Below are 17,842 nucleotides of genomic sequence, written 5' to 3' on the forward strand. Positions count from 1 at the left end.
ATTCACACAGAAGTCCTGCTTCACTGCTTAAAAATTGCTTGACTAGTCCCCACCATGAGCTCATTTCTCCCTCACTCTCCCCATGATATCAACAGCACAACAGAAACATGAATTCTGACTTGGATCTTTATTCTCAATTTTTCTTTAAAAGGAATGGATGCTTGGATGTGAAATGCACCACTTAAAAGGAATTAATTCATATGTGGTTTTAATGTGGATGGTAATACTGCTCTTACGCTGTGTGCTGTTCAAAAGCTATCAGAACTAATCTCCAACAAGAACATTCGGAAAACCAATGAATATTGAAGTTTTAAATATAACTAATGCTTCCAGGTGTTTGTCACCTTTGACATATGACTCCATTATGGAGATACAGTTTTGTCTCAGACAACCAGCTATCTGCCCAGCCACCTTTCAGTAAGGAATCCATTTCACCGCATTAAGAGATCTAGTTTACTATGGGAACAGTTGTAGCATATATTCAGCCAATTTTTATTTCACAAAACAGAAGGAATGGGACTTTTACACAGCAATAACATTCTTTACTATCCTGAGGAAAAGCACCCCTTCACATCCATGTGGGTCCTTTCTCAAAGGTTACATGACAGCTCAGTTCAGAAAGCTTCTTATTAAACCAGAAATTTTGCCACTTGAATGCTTAATACAGTGAACATAGATGGTAAAAAATAATAATTAAAAAAAAAGTGTAGTAACTTAGGTCACTTAGCTATCTATCTATCTATCTATATATCTAATTAAGTCCTCCAGTCTTGTCTACCCTTCCACATGGGTTTTGCATGTGAAACCTAGCCTATTATGCTGTGAAAAGCTTCCCTCACCTGTACATACTTCGTCTTTTAGATCTTAATTATGAAGAAGTTATGAAAGGATAATGACGCATTTGGTTCCTTTTTCCTCCTTGATTTCTGAAATCTTCCTCCACTTAGTTTTTACTAGCACAGCAGAACTAGCATGATGCACGATGCCACAAATCAAACCCCAAGAAATTTAACAGTAAAGTGTACTCAGATTGTCTGTCCAGAAAAAGAAAAAAAAAGTCATCTCCAAGTAAAGTACTTACTTTATGTTTGAAAAGATGCTTTCCTCAACATGTCTATGTAATAATGCAGCTTACATACTTGTGTTGCCTAATATTACATAGTGAACTAATGCATTTCTACTCCCAAAATAGCTCTGATGTAACATAGTAATCCGGTGCAGTCTGGTAAAACCAATGTCATCTACTGTCATCCACTAAGGCATTTAATGAAAACCTTACATAAACACTAAACAATGACTTAATTGAGCTAGGACCAGTCTTGATTGAAACGGCTACAAAAAGCACTCAAAAATCTACGTAATGCAGCATTAAGGCTGCCTGTGGGACCATCACTTGTCAGTATAGCACACATGCTCTAACACTAACACTTTTCCACAGGACCCCCTACTTATCTCTTTACACATAACAGACCTCCTATGGAGATGAATACTGATGCCTAGTGATTGAGCTTATTGTCTGTTGGACCTCTGTCTTATTTATTGAGGAAAAGGAACAAAACAAGGGATCACACAAGTGAAGGCAACAATTAACACAGCAAAAAGCCACTCTGGAAAAAAGATATCTATCCCTCCTCTAACACCCATCTCTCCTATGGTTAAGCAAGTCTCATTAAACTAGCAGAACCCAAACCAGCCAGTTTTGTATTCCATCTCTGAAGCTTTGTAGCTAGAGCAGGAGCAAGAGTACAATGTATTAAAAAAACTCCACAAAGAAACAAACTGAAGCCTCAGATACTATGTTGGCTGCTGAAGAACCACACAATACCTACCTCTTATCCTCTGTTATATCAACATACAGAAAAGGTGCAGCATATGCACAGATGAGGACTACAGGCAGCCCAGACAACTTAAAGGTCATCCATTATGTGCTCTGCCTTAGTATCAAGATACATCCATCCTTACCTTCCCACACTCAAAAGCAGGGCTCTGCCACTTCAGTGTCACAGCCTAGAGGTCATTTACAGAATTATGAAGAGCAGCACCTTCTTGCTCTTTGTACCCACCCTTGTTGCCTCAGTGGACATGAACTACAAGTCACATCCTGCTCAGATTCTACATCATGAGCTTGTCTACAAGCAGAAACATCACAGATTAAGTAGTTACCCAGCTAAACAACTGGTCTCTCAAAAGGTTTTTACAGCTTTAACTTCCTAAAAGTGGGTTAACACAATGGGGCCAGCAACATGAATAAATCCACTTCAAAAAACATTCTAGAAAAATAACACTTGAAAAACAGCAGTTTTCACACTTTGCTATACAACAATATATTCAATAAATACAAAGTTTAAACTGGCATATTGTTGTATATCCATGACTGTAGGTAGTCAGGTCATTTTGTTACAAACTGTTCAGTGCTTAATAGATAAACTGCTGCTTGGAACAAATACTATTTTATCAATATCAAAATAATCAAATACACCAAATTTGCTCAAAACAACCTTGCAAAAACATTCTCAGGCTCCTCTGGAAAAACAAACAAACAAACACACACACAAAAAAAAAAAAAAAAAAAAAGAAAACACAGGCACAACTATTTATACATCTGCCAAACAGAAACATAAAAAGGCAGACCATTCTACAGCAGAGAATATAGTAAGAAGAGGGAAGGTCTTAAATGTAAGAAAAGAACTAACCCTCCCATCTTGGGGGATGGAGGGGAAGACAGTTACTGCTTGAAGTCAACCTAATCAATGCTACTATTTTACCCATAATTTCCCATTACATTTACCATAATTGTACATATATCTATTTTAATAGTAACATTTGTTTTTCTGACAAAGTCAAAGCATTAACTATATGTATTTCACCTCTCCAATGTAAAGCTTCAAATTAGGTATAGCAGCATGAAAGACCTACTTACTCTTCAGTGGCAGGCAGCAAATACTAAACCACAAGGATTCACTTGCACTGGCCCCACTTTCTTGGACTGGAAAAGTCCAGGCAGAAGTATTGTGTGGGTTGCCTCCAATGACCCCAAAACATATAGTGTTGCTCCAGGGAGAAAAAAAGAAAATTTGCTCTACTTGATTTCATGGCACTCTTTGTCATCTAAGGAGAGTACTGTAGAGCACTCTAACATATGAAGAGTATTTCCGACATTCTCTTCTATTGCACAAACTTTAAACGCTCCAACAAGCTTATTTTCTTCTTTACCACAACTGAAAGCTGATAGCTTCTAAACTGGAGTTTGTAGCAGGGCAGAAAGCAATCCTTTTTGGACAGCCAACCATCAATTCTTAGATGTTCAGGTTATCCCCACTTTTTACATAGAGGTCGACAGAGGCAAATTTACTGTTTCTAGAAGAAGCTGGGGGGATAAAATATATACCCCATTTTTAAATTCATAGTTCTAATAGCTACTAGCTCTTCAAAAGAAACGTAACAAACAAAAACCCAACCCACAATCTACTTTTCCAGGAAGTTAAACTGTGCTGTAACAATCACCATCAAGAGATGGTCAGACTTCTCAGCTCTGCCTATTTAAGGCACCAGAAAGCCACTTCACAAAGCCTAACACAAGTCTTAACCTGATGTCCGCTATAAAGTTTAATGAAAACACCCCAACCAAACAACCAAAAAAAAAACCCCAAAACAGACAAAAAAAAAAAAAAACACAGAAAGTGTCACACTACTCAGTTATTAAGCTGTAAAGGTTCAAATTTAGATCTATGTTTAGTTCTTCAATTCCTACCCAGAGTTCAACTCAGTAAAATGATCTATTTTTAGCTTTTGACTCTTTTGGACATTTCCTTCCTTCATCTGGGTAAATGCGTCACAGCTTCTCAAATGTTTCTCTTTGGCTAGGGAAGGATGCATCTGATTCCAAGCTTAAAAAAAAACACAACAGTTTACACACACACGCTGAGTGGTTATTGTTGGCAGAGTTGTACCCTTGTTCAGAGTTAAGAACAGGCAAATTTGACATTGTACTACAAAAGATGTTGCTTTTTCTGCATGGACAGGTAACCACATGTCATGGCTAAATTCTGCAAGTATCACCACTAACCAAACCATGTTTTATCTCTCTTTTATAATCTGGATTGACTTGGCTCTGATGCCTTGATAATTCAATAGATCAAAACACTAGAATTTTTACATAATGGTAACAGAAATTAAATTCAGGTTTGTAACCTTCTGCTCAGCCACCAAGGCAAGAAATTCAGTCAAGTAAGTGTCCTTGTTTTCCTTCCAAAGACAGTCTTCATCTACATTTGGAGAAGCTGGTCTCTTAATATTTATTTATTTCATTAATTTAAAGCATTAATGAGCCAATCAAGTACTTACTAAGTAATACATTATGGCTGACTTCATCTTTCCATCTGAAAAAGCACCACTGTCCTAATAAACTTTAATTTGGCTTTTCTTTGTTGTCTTTGCAGAAGTCTGGCTCACCTAATCCCCTCAGTTAAGCAATGCACAGCACTGATTTCCTCTCTGAACTTCACAAGCCATGGCAAGTTCACCAACTAACCTTTACCTGCAGAAAACAAGTACTTGAGGCATACAAAATGTGACTTCAAGGTGTGCTAAGGAAGAGCATAAACTACTGCTGTAACTGTCCTATTTACATTATTTTAGGACCAACAAAAATGGACTTGCTAACTAACATCAATAAAGCAAATAAATAAATGAAGACAGGAATAAAAGCTTAGAGAGTAAAGCTTTAAATTAAAAAAAAATAATCATGGCTATTCAGTTTCATTAGCAGAGAAAACATATCCTATTTTATCTCCTTACAACAACAGACAGAAGGAGGCCTCTAAAGACAGGGGTTTATATCTTCTGAAGTCTGATCTTCACTGCACTATGTACTATCAAATTTTGCATAGAATAGGACAATTCAGTCAATTTCTGTTTCAATCACCTTGATTTGCTGACAGCTTTCTACCTTTTTTTCTGTGCCTTCAGCTGCGGAATCTATTCCTTTAATTCCAGAATTACAAAAGTCCAAGACATTTCAACCTTAGCCCAAATTTTTTAGAAAAGGGTGGAGCATTTTTATGATCTCAGAAAACAAGACAATCTTTGCACTCAATGCCACATAACCCAACATGTCCAAAAGGTAGTGGCACGATAAACATTTGAAAAGTGAAGGACTTCCTACCTTCATGCTGGTAGAAAATTATACCAAACAGTGCATAGCCAAGTCTAAACAATCGGTACAGCAAAGTCCATTGGGTAGTATAAGAGGTTAGCCAAGCTAATATTTAGTATTTTAATACTCCTTTTATTCTAACGCTCTTGGGATGTTCTCGATGTATTCTCCTGCTGTTCCCAATGCATGCTCCTTTTATTATCTGGGCCAAGTTTTAAAAAACATCGCTTCATTTCATCCCAACATTTAACATCTGCTTGGGCTCTGAAAACTAGCAGTCCCCAAGACTTCAACATTTGAGACTTCTTCTTCCAAGAAATCTCAGCAATAACATTTCTCATTGTTTAATGGCCTCAAAGTTATTTACCAGCTAAGTGACCACCACAAAGCTTAATGAAAATACTCTAACCAAATGCCTTGACAAAGCATCTCACAGGGCTGCAGGTTTCACTGATGCACAAAAATGCAGGAATTCAGTATAAAATATAAAGGTTTGGGATTTGAATTCACTGTTTTATGCAAGAAGTGAGGTATGGACTACATAGAAACAAGCAGATATTTAACATGTCCTTGTGAGCCATACTGGGCAGTATACTTCCCTGTTCATTTTTAGCACTTAGGAAATCTCACTTCACTATGACCCCAGACCCTTAGCCTCCAATTGCTAAACAGTTATGTAGGAAGCTAACCACAAAAACACTACTGGGTGTTTACACAATCTGCAGACACCTCACGAATATCTATTACTGCTCATACATGCACTAAGACTACAAGGAAACATGAGTAATTAAGCTCTGGGTAGTGTCACAGACGACTGGAACGCATCAGGATTACTTACAATAGCCCCTTTCAGCCCCAGCTGCCCAGAATACTTTCTCCAACTTTTTGTTAAAAAGATTCATTGTGCAACCTCAGTTTTCTAAGCTACATGGAGTATTTAGTTTGACAGTGCCACACATGCATCACCATGTACACTAGTAAAACAAACCTTCCTGAATCTCAGACTCATGTTATGACTGTTACACAAGCCGGTAACATTAACCTCTTACATGGATATGCAGGAATTATCTAAGCACTCTGTTGAAATGCTATACTCCAAAACACACCAAACAAAGCAAATTACTGGCATATTTTGAGTGCTGGAAGCCTATACTTTTCTTCCTACCATTTACATCTTGCTTCCTTATCATCTTAGGTCCTGAGAGACAAAAAATGTTAAGGAATTGTCACATCTTCCTGCAAAGGTTTCTTTTTCCTCCTAATTAAAAAAAAAAAAAAAAAAAAAAAACCCTTAATTACAAAACAGTAATACTTCAGTAAGGCCCAGGTTATAAAACATTACATCCAAAGCACCAGCAAGATGCACAATTCTGTACAGCTCAGTAGGAAAACCTGTTACATATCTGCAGTGTCTTTTATTAACCTAGGCAACTGCCAACTATGCACAGCAGTAACAGTGACACAGGAGAGGAAACAAATTTGGCTTAATGATGTGAGAAGACTCCACTCAATAGCCTTGTAAAACAGCCCTATTTTTTAAACAAATGCACAAAGACAATTAGGCTATCTCTTCCTCTTCTGGGCAACTACAGGAGGCTGGGAACAACAGCTCCAGTTCCAGGTAAGTTAAAGCAGGTATTTGGCAGAGAAGTCACTGGAAAGGTCTTTGTATCTTTAAAGCAGAGCCTTGTCACTCAGACTGTCTGGTGAAACTTTGGGGACACAACTCATTTATGACCCTGTATATCAATATAACAACCTACTCTAGAGGCTGAAAATCAGATGCTTTAATGTACTGTAGTGTCTACTGCTAAACGCACTTGAGTTGTTCCTTGTCATTCCAATTCCTCCTCCTCACTACTGGGTAAGTGATCTGTTTTCTCAAAACAGCAGTATCCTTCCTGAAGGAATATGACTCAGCTTTGCAGATCATCAGTATTACTTCACCAGTAGTCTACTTTTTGATTTTGCTGCATCAAGATGCTTAAACAAAGCATCACGATGCCTAAACAAAGATGCTTCTTCAAATCAAGCAGATTTCTTTATGAGAACAACCAAGTAGATGCAACCATTTCAGTCATTCGATTTAAAACAGCTTGCTATGCCTTCAATATATTTTTATTTTACCCATTAGCCTTTTTTGAAATTAGACTTAGTTCTCAACAACACACATAAAAATTAGTTTTTGTTTTCCTTAAAATCACCCACTTTCAGAAGAATATCCCTCAAACACCAGAGTATTTCCAAAGTTTCAGTGTGTCTTTCCTATTTTAAACATCTGCTGACCACGAACAGCCATTTCAGAGATTTCACCTCCTTCTTCAAGCTGCAGACCAAAATCACAGTGCAGTTACACCTTATTAATAAACTGACCTAATAGTCTGCATCTAAACAGGCCCATTTGTTGACACCAGATTTTTTTTATTTTTAATTGAAAAAGAGTCGTAATATTTTCCCTTTATATTGGGGTAAGGAAAGCCTTTCCAAGTTTTTGTTCAGGTGTTGTTTTTTTTTTTTTTTACCTAGATGATCATTACACATGGAAAAGTTTTTTGAAGCCACAGATTTCAGGTTGAAATTTCATGCCTGTTTCTGCTATGTTGCTGTGGGACACTTTTAACTGGAGAGAAACCACTTCTCCAAGAAATGTTTACTACCCGCCTTATCTACACAGTGACCAAGCTCTGCAATTAATGAAAACCTCCGCTGCACCAAGTCTCTTTCTACTTCTGTCCGCTCCCTTCTGAGCACATCAGCAATTACACTAGTTCAAATGTACTCCCAAGAATGGGCCTGGCTCTTCTCTAACTTCCATTTACCTTCCTCTCCAAAGGTGCACTTATCAACTGTCAGCTTTCACAGGTGATACAAGTAAATCTCTGCCCTCCCTTAGGAATATTCATGACTACTGCCTCTTACTCTTACAAAGGAAGCCTAACCTCTAACATTCTCTATCCTTTGCTAACGCCAGAGAAGTTTGGCTATTCTACTTTAAGCCAAGCTGCACAACAGCTGCTGAATTTCATACTAAAGTGCTCTGCGCCCATCTTCATTGTTCCAGAAAACATCAATCCAATAATGATGTATCCAGAGTAGCTTCCCCACTGTAACTTAATTGTTTCTGTAGTTATTTTTATTCTGCATACCAGGACCTATCAAGTTGTGACATTTCTCTATGGCATTTTTTTTAAAACATCACTTCACCCCAACTTTTATCATCTTATTAAATTGGATGCTGCTGGAACTGGATTCAAAACTTGAGAACCCACTTCTTTTTCAGCTGGGGTCAACCAGTACAAAACAGCGATACTGCTGCAACCTTCTTACTGACTGAATCAACTTGAGTTAACAGATTTTGGAAAAGCTGACACAACACATTAAGTTTTTTGCTGTTGTTTTTTTTTTTTTTTTAATAGAAATGCTGTTGTCACAATAAGCTGCATGAAAGAACAGCAAGTTGTTTCATACTTTGCATTTTCTGCATGCTGACCATTTCTTAAAACCCCCAAATGCACCTCAGCTCCTGACAGCCACAGGAGCAAGAATCAATACTTGCAGAGGACAGCATGGAGATATCACATGGCATACCACCAGTGCTGCCTGCCAACACTTCACTTCTGGCTTCATTATTAGATTATTTTTGTTAGACATTTGTCACTACTCTGTAGCTACTCCAGCTGCCATGCCAAGAAAGCCACACAGCCACAGCACTGACAACCTTCTCTGGAAGTTAGCTGCTACATATCAAGGAGATAGTGCTTTTCTAAGAAGGTTCATCTGTCTTAACTTTACACATCTCTGTTCTGCTTCATGGATTTAAGCAGAAAACTTGGCTTTTCCTTCATGTTTGATACCTAATATGAAAGCTATCTGCCTGTGATCTAAATGCTAGAGTTTTTTATTAGTAATATGCACAAAAGAAAAAAAATTGCTGCTTTTTAACAGTATGCTTGCTTTTTCTTTTCCATGTAATCTTTCCCCCCCTCTCTCTTTTCTTCCCCTCTTCCCAAGAGACTTCCTGCCACAGCAGCATTTTTAATGTTGTCTCCTATAGGCAGTCAACTTTCCCAGCCATTATCACACAACACACTAATGTAAAGCAAGCAAGGCAACAGTATATCACAATATGATCAACACCACTTGGAGTACTGCGTGACCCCCACATGGAGTACTGTGTGCAGTTCTGTATTCCCAACATAAGAAAGACATGGAGCTGTTGGAGCAAGTCCAGAGCAAGGCCACAAGGATGATGACGGGGCTGGAGCACCTCCCATATGAAGACAGGCTGAGAAAGTTGGGGCTGTTCAGCCTGAAGAAGACTGCATGGAGACCTTATAGCAGCCTTCCAGTATCTGAATGGGACCTACAAGGATGCTGGAGAGGGACACTTTATCAGGGACTGTAGCAACAGGTCAGGGGGCAATGGGTTAAAGATAAGGAGGGGAGATTTAGATTACATAAAACAAAGAAAATATTTACTGCTGGGAGTGGTGAGGCACTGGAACAGACTTCCCAAGGAAGCTGTGAATGCAGCACCCCTGGAAGTGTTCAAGGCCAGGTTGGATGGGGTTTTGAGCAACCTGGTCTAGTGTGAGGCATCCCTGTCCATGGCTGGGGGGTGGAACTAAATGATCTTAAGGGGCTCTCCAACCCAAACCATTCTATGTTTCTATAATCAGGAAGAAGCAAAACATAGGTGCCATCCCTGTAAAGGTGAAACTGCTAATTTCTGAGAGAACCTTCTGGTTTTTAACTTTACAGTATTATTTGTTGTGACTTAAGGGGGGGGGGGGGGGATCAATTATATTTCCATGATACTCATTAATAATTCCTATATGGTCTCAGCTACTCAAGCATTTATCAGCCTAGGCTGCTACAGGCAGATTTGATTGAACCTAGGACGATCCAAATCTCAAGTCCCTAAAATGTGCAGAAGTCTTCAACTATAGGTCTATAATCGCAATAGATTTCAGCATCCCACTTTCCTAAAATACTCACATGGACATTTTTGTACCTACATATATCTCAAAATGAAGTTTTAAATTCTCTTATCATTAACCTTAAATTAAGAAGGCAGGAAATAGTAAGTGTACAATATTAGAACTAGGTGCTATTCAAAGCTATCCTGGCTAACGGCCTGTTCTCTGACTTCACCTCAAGGGAGCTGGCACACTGAACTTTTTAGTCAGGAAACCCTTCTCTCTCCAGACCCACATCCATTTTACAGATTTAGCCCTTCTCCTGAGCAAAGACTGCTGCCACCTGCATAAATTTGGTTTTAGATGGAAAATCAGACACCTTTTTGTGTTTCCAGATTAAGTGGTGAAGTACAATTAACTGTTATATTCAGACTTGACCTGGCAAAACTTGGGTAGTTATTCACACTAGTGACAAGACTTCCAGGGCCTCTTGTTTTAACTTCGTTTTTCAAGCAGTTCTTTCTCTCCAAAAGGTCCCTGCCCCTTGATCTATATTGTGGTCCTTCTGGAAATGTGTAAAGTGCTCTCATAAACAGGTGGTGACAACACAGATCTCCTCCATGGCTTTAAAACTGTATAATTTACCCATAAATTAATGAAGCTTCCACACAGTTTGCAGAAGCCACTCATAGTAAATTAATCTTACAGGAAATAACATCTGCTTTTACTGCAAAACTTTGAAGAGTTCTCAGTTGATAACTACAGTGTTTGGGTTTTTTTTCCCCACGAAGGCTTACCAGAGTCATTTATAAAGGCACTTGTTATACTCTCTAGCCCAGAGTTGACTGAAGCACTTACAAGCCTTTTTATCTGTATCCTTTGGCATTCACAGATTTCTCCATCATCCCAGAAAGGTAAGTTTAGTTACAAACCACACGATCAATGTCTCTTTTACTCAGATGAAAACAGTTTTATTCTTTATGCTCAAAACCAAATTCATTAACTTCAACTAGCAAAAATTCTTTGGTTTGCAGGACACTGTTATAACAGCACAATTGAAACTTAACAGACAGCCCTTAGTCTTGCTTCCTAAAATCACCCATTGAGAGCACCCTTCCTAAACTACTGAGAACTCAAAAGGTGCAAAGATGAAGATTTGAGCAGCAAAAACAACAAAAGAACCACCAAACAAGATTTCTGTATGATTACTGCCCTGTAAGCCATTTGATGGAAGCCCCTCCAACTTTGCTGATGTTAGACATTTTCAGCTGTTCTAAATACAAAAAAAAAAAAAAAAGTTGAAACTTAAATACATTTTGAAAAGTTTTATCTTAATATCTTTTTCAAACAGAATAGATCTTCTATACGAACTCATGTATTAACATGCCTCTATGCAGCCATTTACACTCTGCACCTCTGGGTTCTCATACAGTAATAAGTCTGCTTTGCCATAATTCCAAGGGACTTTACCAGTCTTTTCAAGTCACACCAGTGCACTTTTTAATAAGAAAAAAAGAGATACTTGTCTATACATCTTCAGCTCAAAACAGTTCTGTCAGTTTCTATCGTCATCTCTGATCTCCAATTTAGGTACAAGACAGAAAGACACTTCCTACAACCCCTCCATTTTCTTCATCGAAAAGTAATCCCTTTGCTTGGCATTCAACTCTACTTTTTAGCAGTTTCATGTTTAATCCTGTTGCAAAGAAGATAACAGATCTAACAAAGTGCTCGTCTTTTCTTCATATAATGAAATATAGATACCAAATAGGTAACAGAAAGCAAGTTTGCTTCATTTTCTTACAATTCAAATAAAGGGATTCCTCATTTAAATTCAAGACACACAATCTTTATGTTTTCATACTACTACCTCACTTGCAGTTCAGCTGCTTTCTTCACATTCCAATTGCAACTTATTTCCACAACAACTCAGAGTGAGTTTACATTTACATAACCAAAGTGAAAACTGGAAACGTACACATTTCAAGTGATGTGAACCTAGCTGCTGTTCAATATCCTAACAAAACATTTTGCCAAATAATGAAACTCTATTCTTTAGGCTACTTGAATTCTACTTGAGGCTCAGTCTTACAAAAGGACAGGAGGAAAGCCAACAACCCTGCCGGCAGCTCAACCGACCAATTTAACTAGCCTAAGATTAGAACTGATTGTTTAGGCAGGTTTTTGTTGTTTGTTTCAGTTGTGTTTTTTTCCCCACTGGAATACATTGTAACGTTTTTACTCATTTTCTCTTTTAAGTAACAGCTACAGCTTTGCTGACATTCTCTGCAAATGACAGGAAAAAGGAAGCATTTGTCATTGTAAATACTGTAAAGAGAAAACTTTTGTCTGCTCCCACGTACACCAAATGAAGTTTTTTGCTTGTTCATTGATTGCTCTATCCATTGTGTTTCACTGAAAAAAAAAAAAAAAAAAACAAAAAAAAAAACAACTGTGCCTCCTGTTCAAACAATGGGAAGCACCAGAGATCTCTTAAGAGACCCTTTCCTTGTAAGAGTGGATCATGTACAGTAGCAGACTTTGAAGAGCTCTTCCCAATATCAAACACCCATGAGAGATGCAAGAACATTTTCCAGCAGATGTCACAGCCCAGACTGAACCAGACAACCTCCACATGTGAATACAGAAATGAGAATGCCAGCTGCTGAATATGCTCTTAAGAGGTTTTTTGATAAGCATTTCACATGTCCTTCTACTGGTTTAAGATTTTTGGTTCTGTAAGACCAAGCTCAGTGCAACTTCCCTGTTATGAAAAGTTATCACTATCAGAAGTCATCACTGCACCACTTACAAGCTTATCAACTCTGTGTCATCCCTCTACCCACACATAAATGTGGAAGTTGACTATTAATACAGCTGGCAGGGTCTTCTAAAACTGCAAGATTAAGACACACACATCCATTTGTAACTACACTAGGCAGACCGTATGTCTACTATTGTAATCCATCATTTTGCTTTCAACAGGATTTTTCATGGGAACAACAAAGCTCAGCCCTTCTTCCACGATGAAACCCACCAACACCAGCATCTTGAGTCGAGAAGGAGTTTTGCACTCATTACTGTAATGTGAAACAGGTTGCTGAGGGAGCACCAGGCTCTTCAGAAAGGATGCAACCCCCTGTTCGGACCGTCTGTCCAAGCAAATGCAGCTCCGAATTCTGTTCCAGGGATACTTGCTGCAAATCACACCTCCTCCTTCACCCTCATTAAATCAAACGCATCCAACCGCAAGCACCAACCACAAGCAGCACTGATTATGCCATTTCCCACTTCCCTCACGGACTTCCCTTAAAAACCCAATTAACGCATCTTTTATCATTACTAGCAGCACTGCTATCGTTTCTAAGTTGGTTTTTTTTTTTTTTTTTTTTTCTACACACTGTATCGGCAATCCCCTACCATCTTTCTAGCGGTGAGTCTGCATTTTCCTTGCTCGCCGCTCCTTTTTAGGCATCCGAACGGAGCAAGTGCCCAGCCCTGCCCTGCCGCCCCACCCGGGAGCGATGGCCGGGGGTGCCCGGGGGAGCGCGGAGCCGAGCGAGGGCGAGAGGGAGGAGCCGCCGCTCGGGGGAGGGCAGCCGGCACCGGAGGGAGGATCAGTCGGCGCCACCGCCCCGGCTGCCGGCAGGGCTCCGTGCCTGCTGCCGGCGGTTCGTACGTCCCGGGCAGCCCTGCCTCCCCTCCGTCCCGACCGCCATTCCCTAGGGGACAATGTCTCTGTGCCGGGGACAGCCGCCCTCCCCGCCCGGTTGCGTGCTGAGAGTAAACACCGAGGGAGAAGGAGGCATCCATTTTTTTATTCCGACAGCCTGTCAACAGGCTCCCCCCCTTCCCCTCCAGAACCTCCGCACTGAGCCTGGCTTCCCAGTCCGGCAGCGCCCAAGAGCCGCTGGCGCCCGGCCCCCGCTGCTGCCCCTCCTCAGCTGAGGCAGGGACACCCCTGATCGTAGGGCTTCGAGTTTTGTCTTTTTCTTTCCCTTCTCGCTACGAAAAGCCGCTTTCAGCGCTGCCCTCTCCCACCCCGGCCTCGGCAACCACCCAGCAGCACGGTACCGGCGGAGCGCGACCAGAGGCGTGTTGCCTTTTATAGCGGTGTCATCCCCTCATCCCTGCACGCCCGCCTTCCAGGGGGCCCGGCCAGCGCTGCCTGCAGCCATGCGGCGCGCCGATCCCCTGCCCCACTCCCCCTCCCCGACCCTCCGGCATCGAGGGCCGCCCGCGTCCTGCTGTGGGACATTATCGAGGGCACCGAGTCTGCCCTGCACCAGCTGATGAATCTCGGCCCCCGTAATGCGCCCGTTATCGGGCAGGCATGGAAAGGAAAGTCGCACCTGTCACCGGCGGCACCATCTCGGGGCAGCAGCACGCACCCGCCCCGCCACACCAGGCCGCCCACCGCACCCATTTTCACGCATCGTTTCTGCCGACAAGGGCGGCATCCAGCCAGCAGACGAAGCCCCGCTGCCTCCGGCATGGGAAGAGGGGTCACGGCTTTTCCCTACTCCCCGTTGCCACCCGGACAGGCCTCCCTGCGCGGGCCAACCCCCGCACCGCCGCCTCCCCGAGGAAGCGCGGCGGCGCCCCGCACGCACAGGCACTGCCGACGGCAAGCCTTCCCAGCGGCCACCTGACAAAGCCGGCTGCCCTCGCCCCTTGTCCCAGCGCAGAGAGAAGGACGTTGCCCCCTCCACCTCTCTCACCACCTCCAGCCGCTGCCTCGCCGCTGTCGCTTCGACACGCACACACACCCCTCCCCATTCCTCGTTGGTGAGGGACGGGGCCGCACTCACCGGATCGGAAGAACGCCGCGATGTCCGCCGAGTCCTTGGCTGCCTCCTCGGCCCCTTCCCCCGCGCCGCTGCCGGCCGTGGTGGCGGCGGAGGTGGCGGTAGCGGCGCTGCTCATGGCTGCTGCGTGTGGCGGCGGCTCCTCCGGGCGAGACCCACCGCCAACCCCACCGCCCCCTCCGCGGATCCCGGCTTCACCTCCGGGCGACAGCGGCCGTTAGGGCGGCAGCCGGAGCGTGCGAGCGATGCAGGGCGGCGGCGGGCAGCCACGGCGAGCGCAGGGACATGAAGGTATGTGCGGAATGGCAGCTCCGGGAGCGCCCACCCCCCGCAGCCACCTAGGAGGCGGCGTGTGCATGCAGGGAGTCAGGGCGGGCGGGCGGGCGGCAGCCGGAGCGCAGACAATCGCGGGAGGAGGAGGGCGACGACGACGACGACGGCATGGGAAGGGCCAGCAGTCCGCTCAGGCAGCACCCGATGGGCGGAGAAAGAAGGATCCGTTCCAGCCTCTTTTTTTCCCTATTTTTTTTTTTTTTCCGAGGGAGCAAGGAGCGAGCCGGAGGAGCAGCAGCTGCGCTAGCCGCCGTGCTGCCAGTGGCCGCAGCAACCGCCGGCCTCCATCTTGGCTGGGAGGCGGAGGAGGAGGGTGGGAAGGGGGAGCCGGGAAAGGAAGCGAGTCCCCGCCCGAGGAACAAGGGTGGCGGGGCGGGGGGGGGGCGATCGGGAATCTCCGGCTGCGTCCGGCGCCGGTCGGCATGGGGCGGGGCGGCACGACGCAGGACGTCAGCGCTCCCGCCGAGACCCCACCCCATTGGCTGGGGCGCGGCTGCCGGGGGAGCCCGGCGGGGGTGGCGCGGGGGTCGCTCGGGGTGGGAGGCGCGGGCGCGCCCGGAGGTCGGTGGTCCGTCTGGCTATGTATTTATGTATTTTATCTGTTTATTTTCAGCCGCTGCCGACTGACTTCCGCCTTCACACGCTGCTGCAGCCCTGCTGCCACAGGTCGAGCCTGGCGGGGGATCCTGAAAAACCCGGTCCGTGCCTCACGCTGCTGCCTCCCGCTGCTCGGTGCGAGGTCACCGCGGCCGGATCGGCGGCTCTCCGGGGGCGTCGTGCCCGCTGAGAGCTCCAATGCCCATTGTCTGGAATGAGGGGCACTTGCGGCTGGAAGGGAAAATAAGCGAGGTGTGCAAATGTTTAGGAGAGGTGCCTTTGAATGCCGTTGAAGCGAGGGTGCTGAGGCACAGGTGTAGGTTGCCCAGAGGCGCTGTGGTTGCCCCATCCCTGGCAGTTTTCAAGGCCAGATTGGATAGGGCTTGGAGAAGCCTGGTCTAGAGGAAGGTGTCCCTCCCCATGATAGCAGGGTTGGAACTAGATGATCCTTAAGGTCCTTTCCAACCCAAACCCTTCTATGATTCTGTAATTGCGATCAATACTGTTGCTGTATTTTCTTTGGTAATCACAGGGACACTTAAAAATATGTTGTGCTGTGGACCAGTCCTATTAACATAAAATATGCAAACAGCTCATGATGGAAAATGTAATCTGGTACTTGGTTAAGGTGCATCTCAGTACAGTCATGCTTTTCATGTTTAACTGTCAGAATAAGATTACGTGCAGGTAAGTTTGTAAAGAGAGTAGCAAAGCAGGCAGTTCATCAGTTGCACAGTTTGATAAAGCAGAGAAGCACATCTCAAATGCTGGTGGTAAATGGTCAAAGGCATTGCTTATTAGCACAGTCGAAATACAGAAGTATAGCTTTAGGAATTAAATTCTAAACCCTTTCATAGGTATTAAAAGCAAAGGTAACTTCAAGACAAATGTGATTCTGTTCATTTATCACAGTCAGATGATGTGGAATTCGTCCACAAGGTTCCTTGTATTTATCTGAAGTTGTACAGCTTGACGAAGAAGCTTTTGTGCTACTACCTCTGCCTAATTTCTCTTGTAAAGAAGAGGTTAGTTTGAAAAGATTTTCTTTTTTTTTTTAATGTTTTTCTTCCAGCCAGTGAGCACAGGAAAAAGCTCCAAATTAGCACCCCACTGACAGAAGTGGCTGCAATGTGACTTCCTTTCTAGCTGGCCTAGCACCATCCACCTAGAAAAGAAACATGACTGGGACAAATGCTGCTGTTCACTAGCAAGCAGTGAGTTGACCTGAGAGTAGGAATAGGGTATTGTACACCCACACAGAAAAGGCTGAATAAGAATGTAAGAAAATTGAATGGGTGAATGGGAAGAGTTAATATAGTGAGTAAAGAAAAATAGGCCTCTTGGAATCTGCATAATTTGAGCTTTCAGTGGCTCGAAAGCAAGAGGTGCTTAAGATCATTTGTTTTCTGAATCTGAATTAAGACTTTGATATGCTGTGCAACATTGGAAAAAAGCTTCAGAAGACTGTTCATTAGCTATTGAAACTAAGATACTGAACGTCTGTTTCCAATTAGTTGTCCATCCAGCATACTGTACAATTAGTCGGTGGGTACTGAAAAGCCAGCGTTCATATAAGCAATACTGAAGGTTATGTGACTGAAGTTTGTCCCTTCCCTTGTTCCCTTCATCTGCTGAATTGCAGGAGATGCTGGTTTTGTATTATTCTAACACATAGATGCCCTGAGGCATGTCCTCCACCATGAGAGCTGCTCGTAAGGGTGAAAGGGATTGAGATCAACTAGCTGCAAATTGGAATTCTTCACTTGCAGCAAAGGTGGCCCTTACAGAGAGAACTTAGGCAGCCAAATATGCCCATATCCTTTGCAGCATTCAGAAGCATTATTGCAATACAGTTGTGTTCACACTAATGTTCAGGATGTAAGTTAAAAGAGAGAGACAAAAATAGAAAAATGACGTTATGACAGAGTTACTTAACACACTAATAAAACAAGGCTTTCATTTGCAGGTATCCACCTTAGATATCAAATACAAGATTTAATATTTTGACATTAGGAAGTTATGTTTCTTAG

The 17,842-nt window shown here is 43.1% G+C and overlaps 1 protein-coding gene and 1 long non-coding RNA gene across 4 annotated transcripts in view; one reads left to right on the forward strand and one right to left on the reverse strand.

Annotated features, from left to right (window-relative positions):
- The window catches only part of TRIO (trio Rho guanine nucleotide exchange factor), a 241,115-nt gene extending 225,407 nt beyond the window's left edge, over nt 1-15,708 (reverse strand). The window contains exon 1 of one of the 3 annotated variants that reach the window (XM_061346723.1): nt 14,886-15,634. In XM_061346723.1, coding sequence (XP_061202707.1) covers nt 14,886-15,000 — 115 coding nt within the window. In that variant the 5' untranslated portion in view covers nt 15,001-15,634. Of the gene's footprint in view, nt 1-14,885 lie in introns of all 3 variants that reach the window. The other 2 variants (XM_061346724.1, XM_061346725.1) reach the window with 2 other exon arrangements.
- Nucleotides 15,709-15,896: 188 nt separating this feature from the next.
- Nucleotides 15,897-17,598, forward strand: LOC133208667 (uncharacterized). The gene is made up of 2 exons (XR_009724472.1): nt 15,897-16,064; nt 16,889-17,598. It is a non-coding gene; the product is annotated as an uncharacterized LOC133208667 (long non-coding RNA).
- Nucleotides 17,599-17,842: the final 244 nt, after the last annotated feature.

Source organism: Neopsephotus bourkii, unplaced genomic scaffold, assembly GCF_033783945.1.
Source record: "Neopsephotus bourkii isolate Nb327-2 ecotype Australia unplaced genomic scaffold, CSIRO-AGI_Nbou_v1 NB_272, whole genome shotgun sequence".
Lineage (NCBI taxonomy): Eukaryota > Metazoa > Chordata > Aves > Psittaciformes > Psittacidae > Neopsephotus > Neopsephotus bourkii.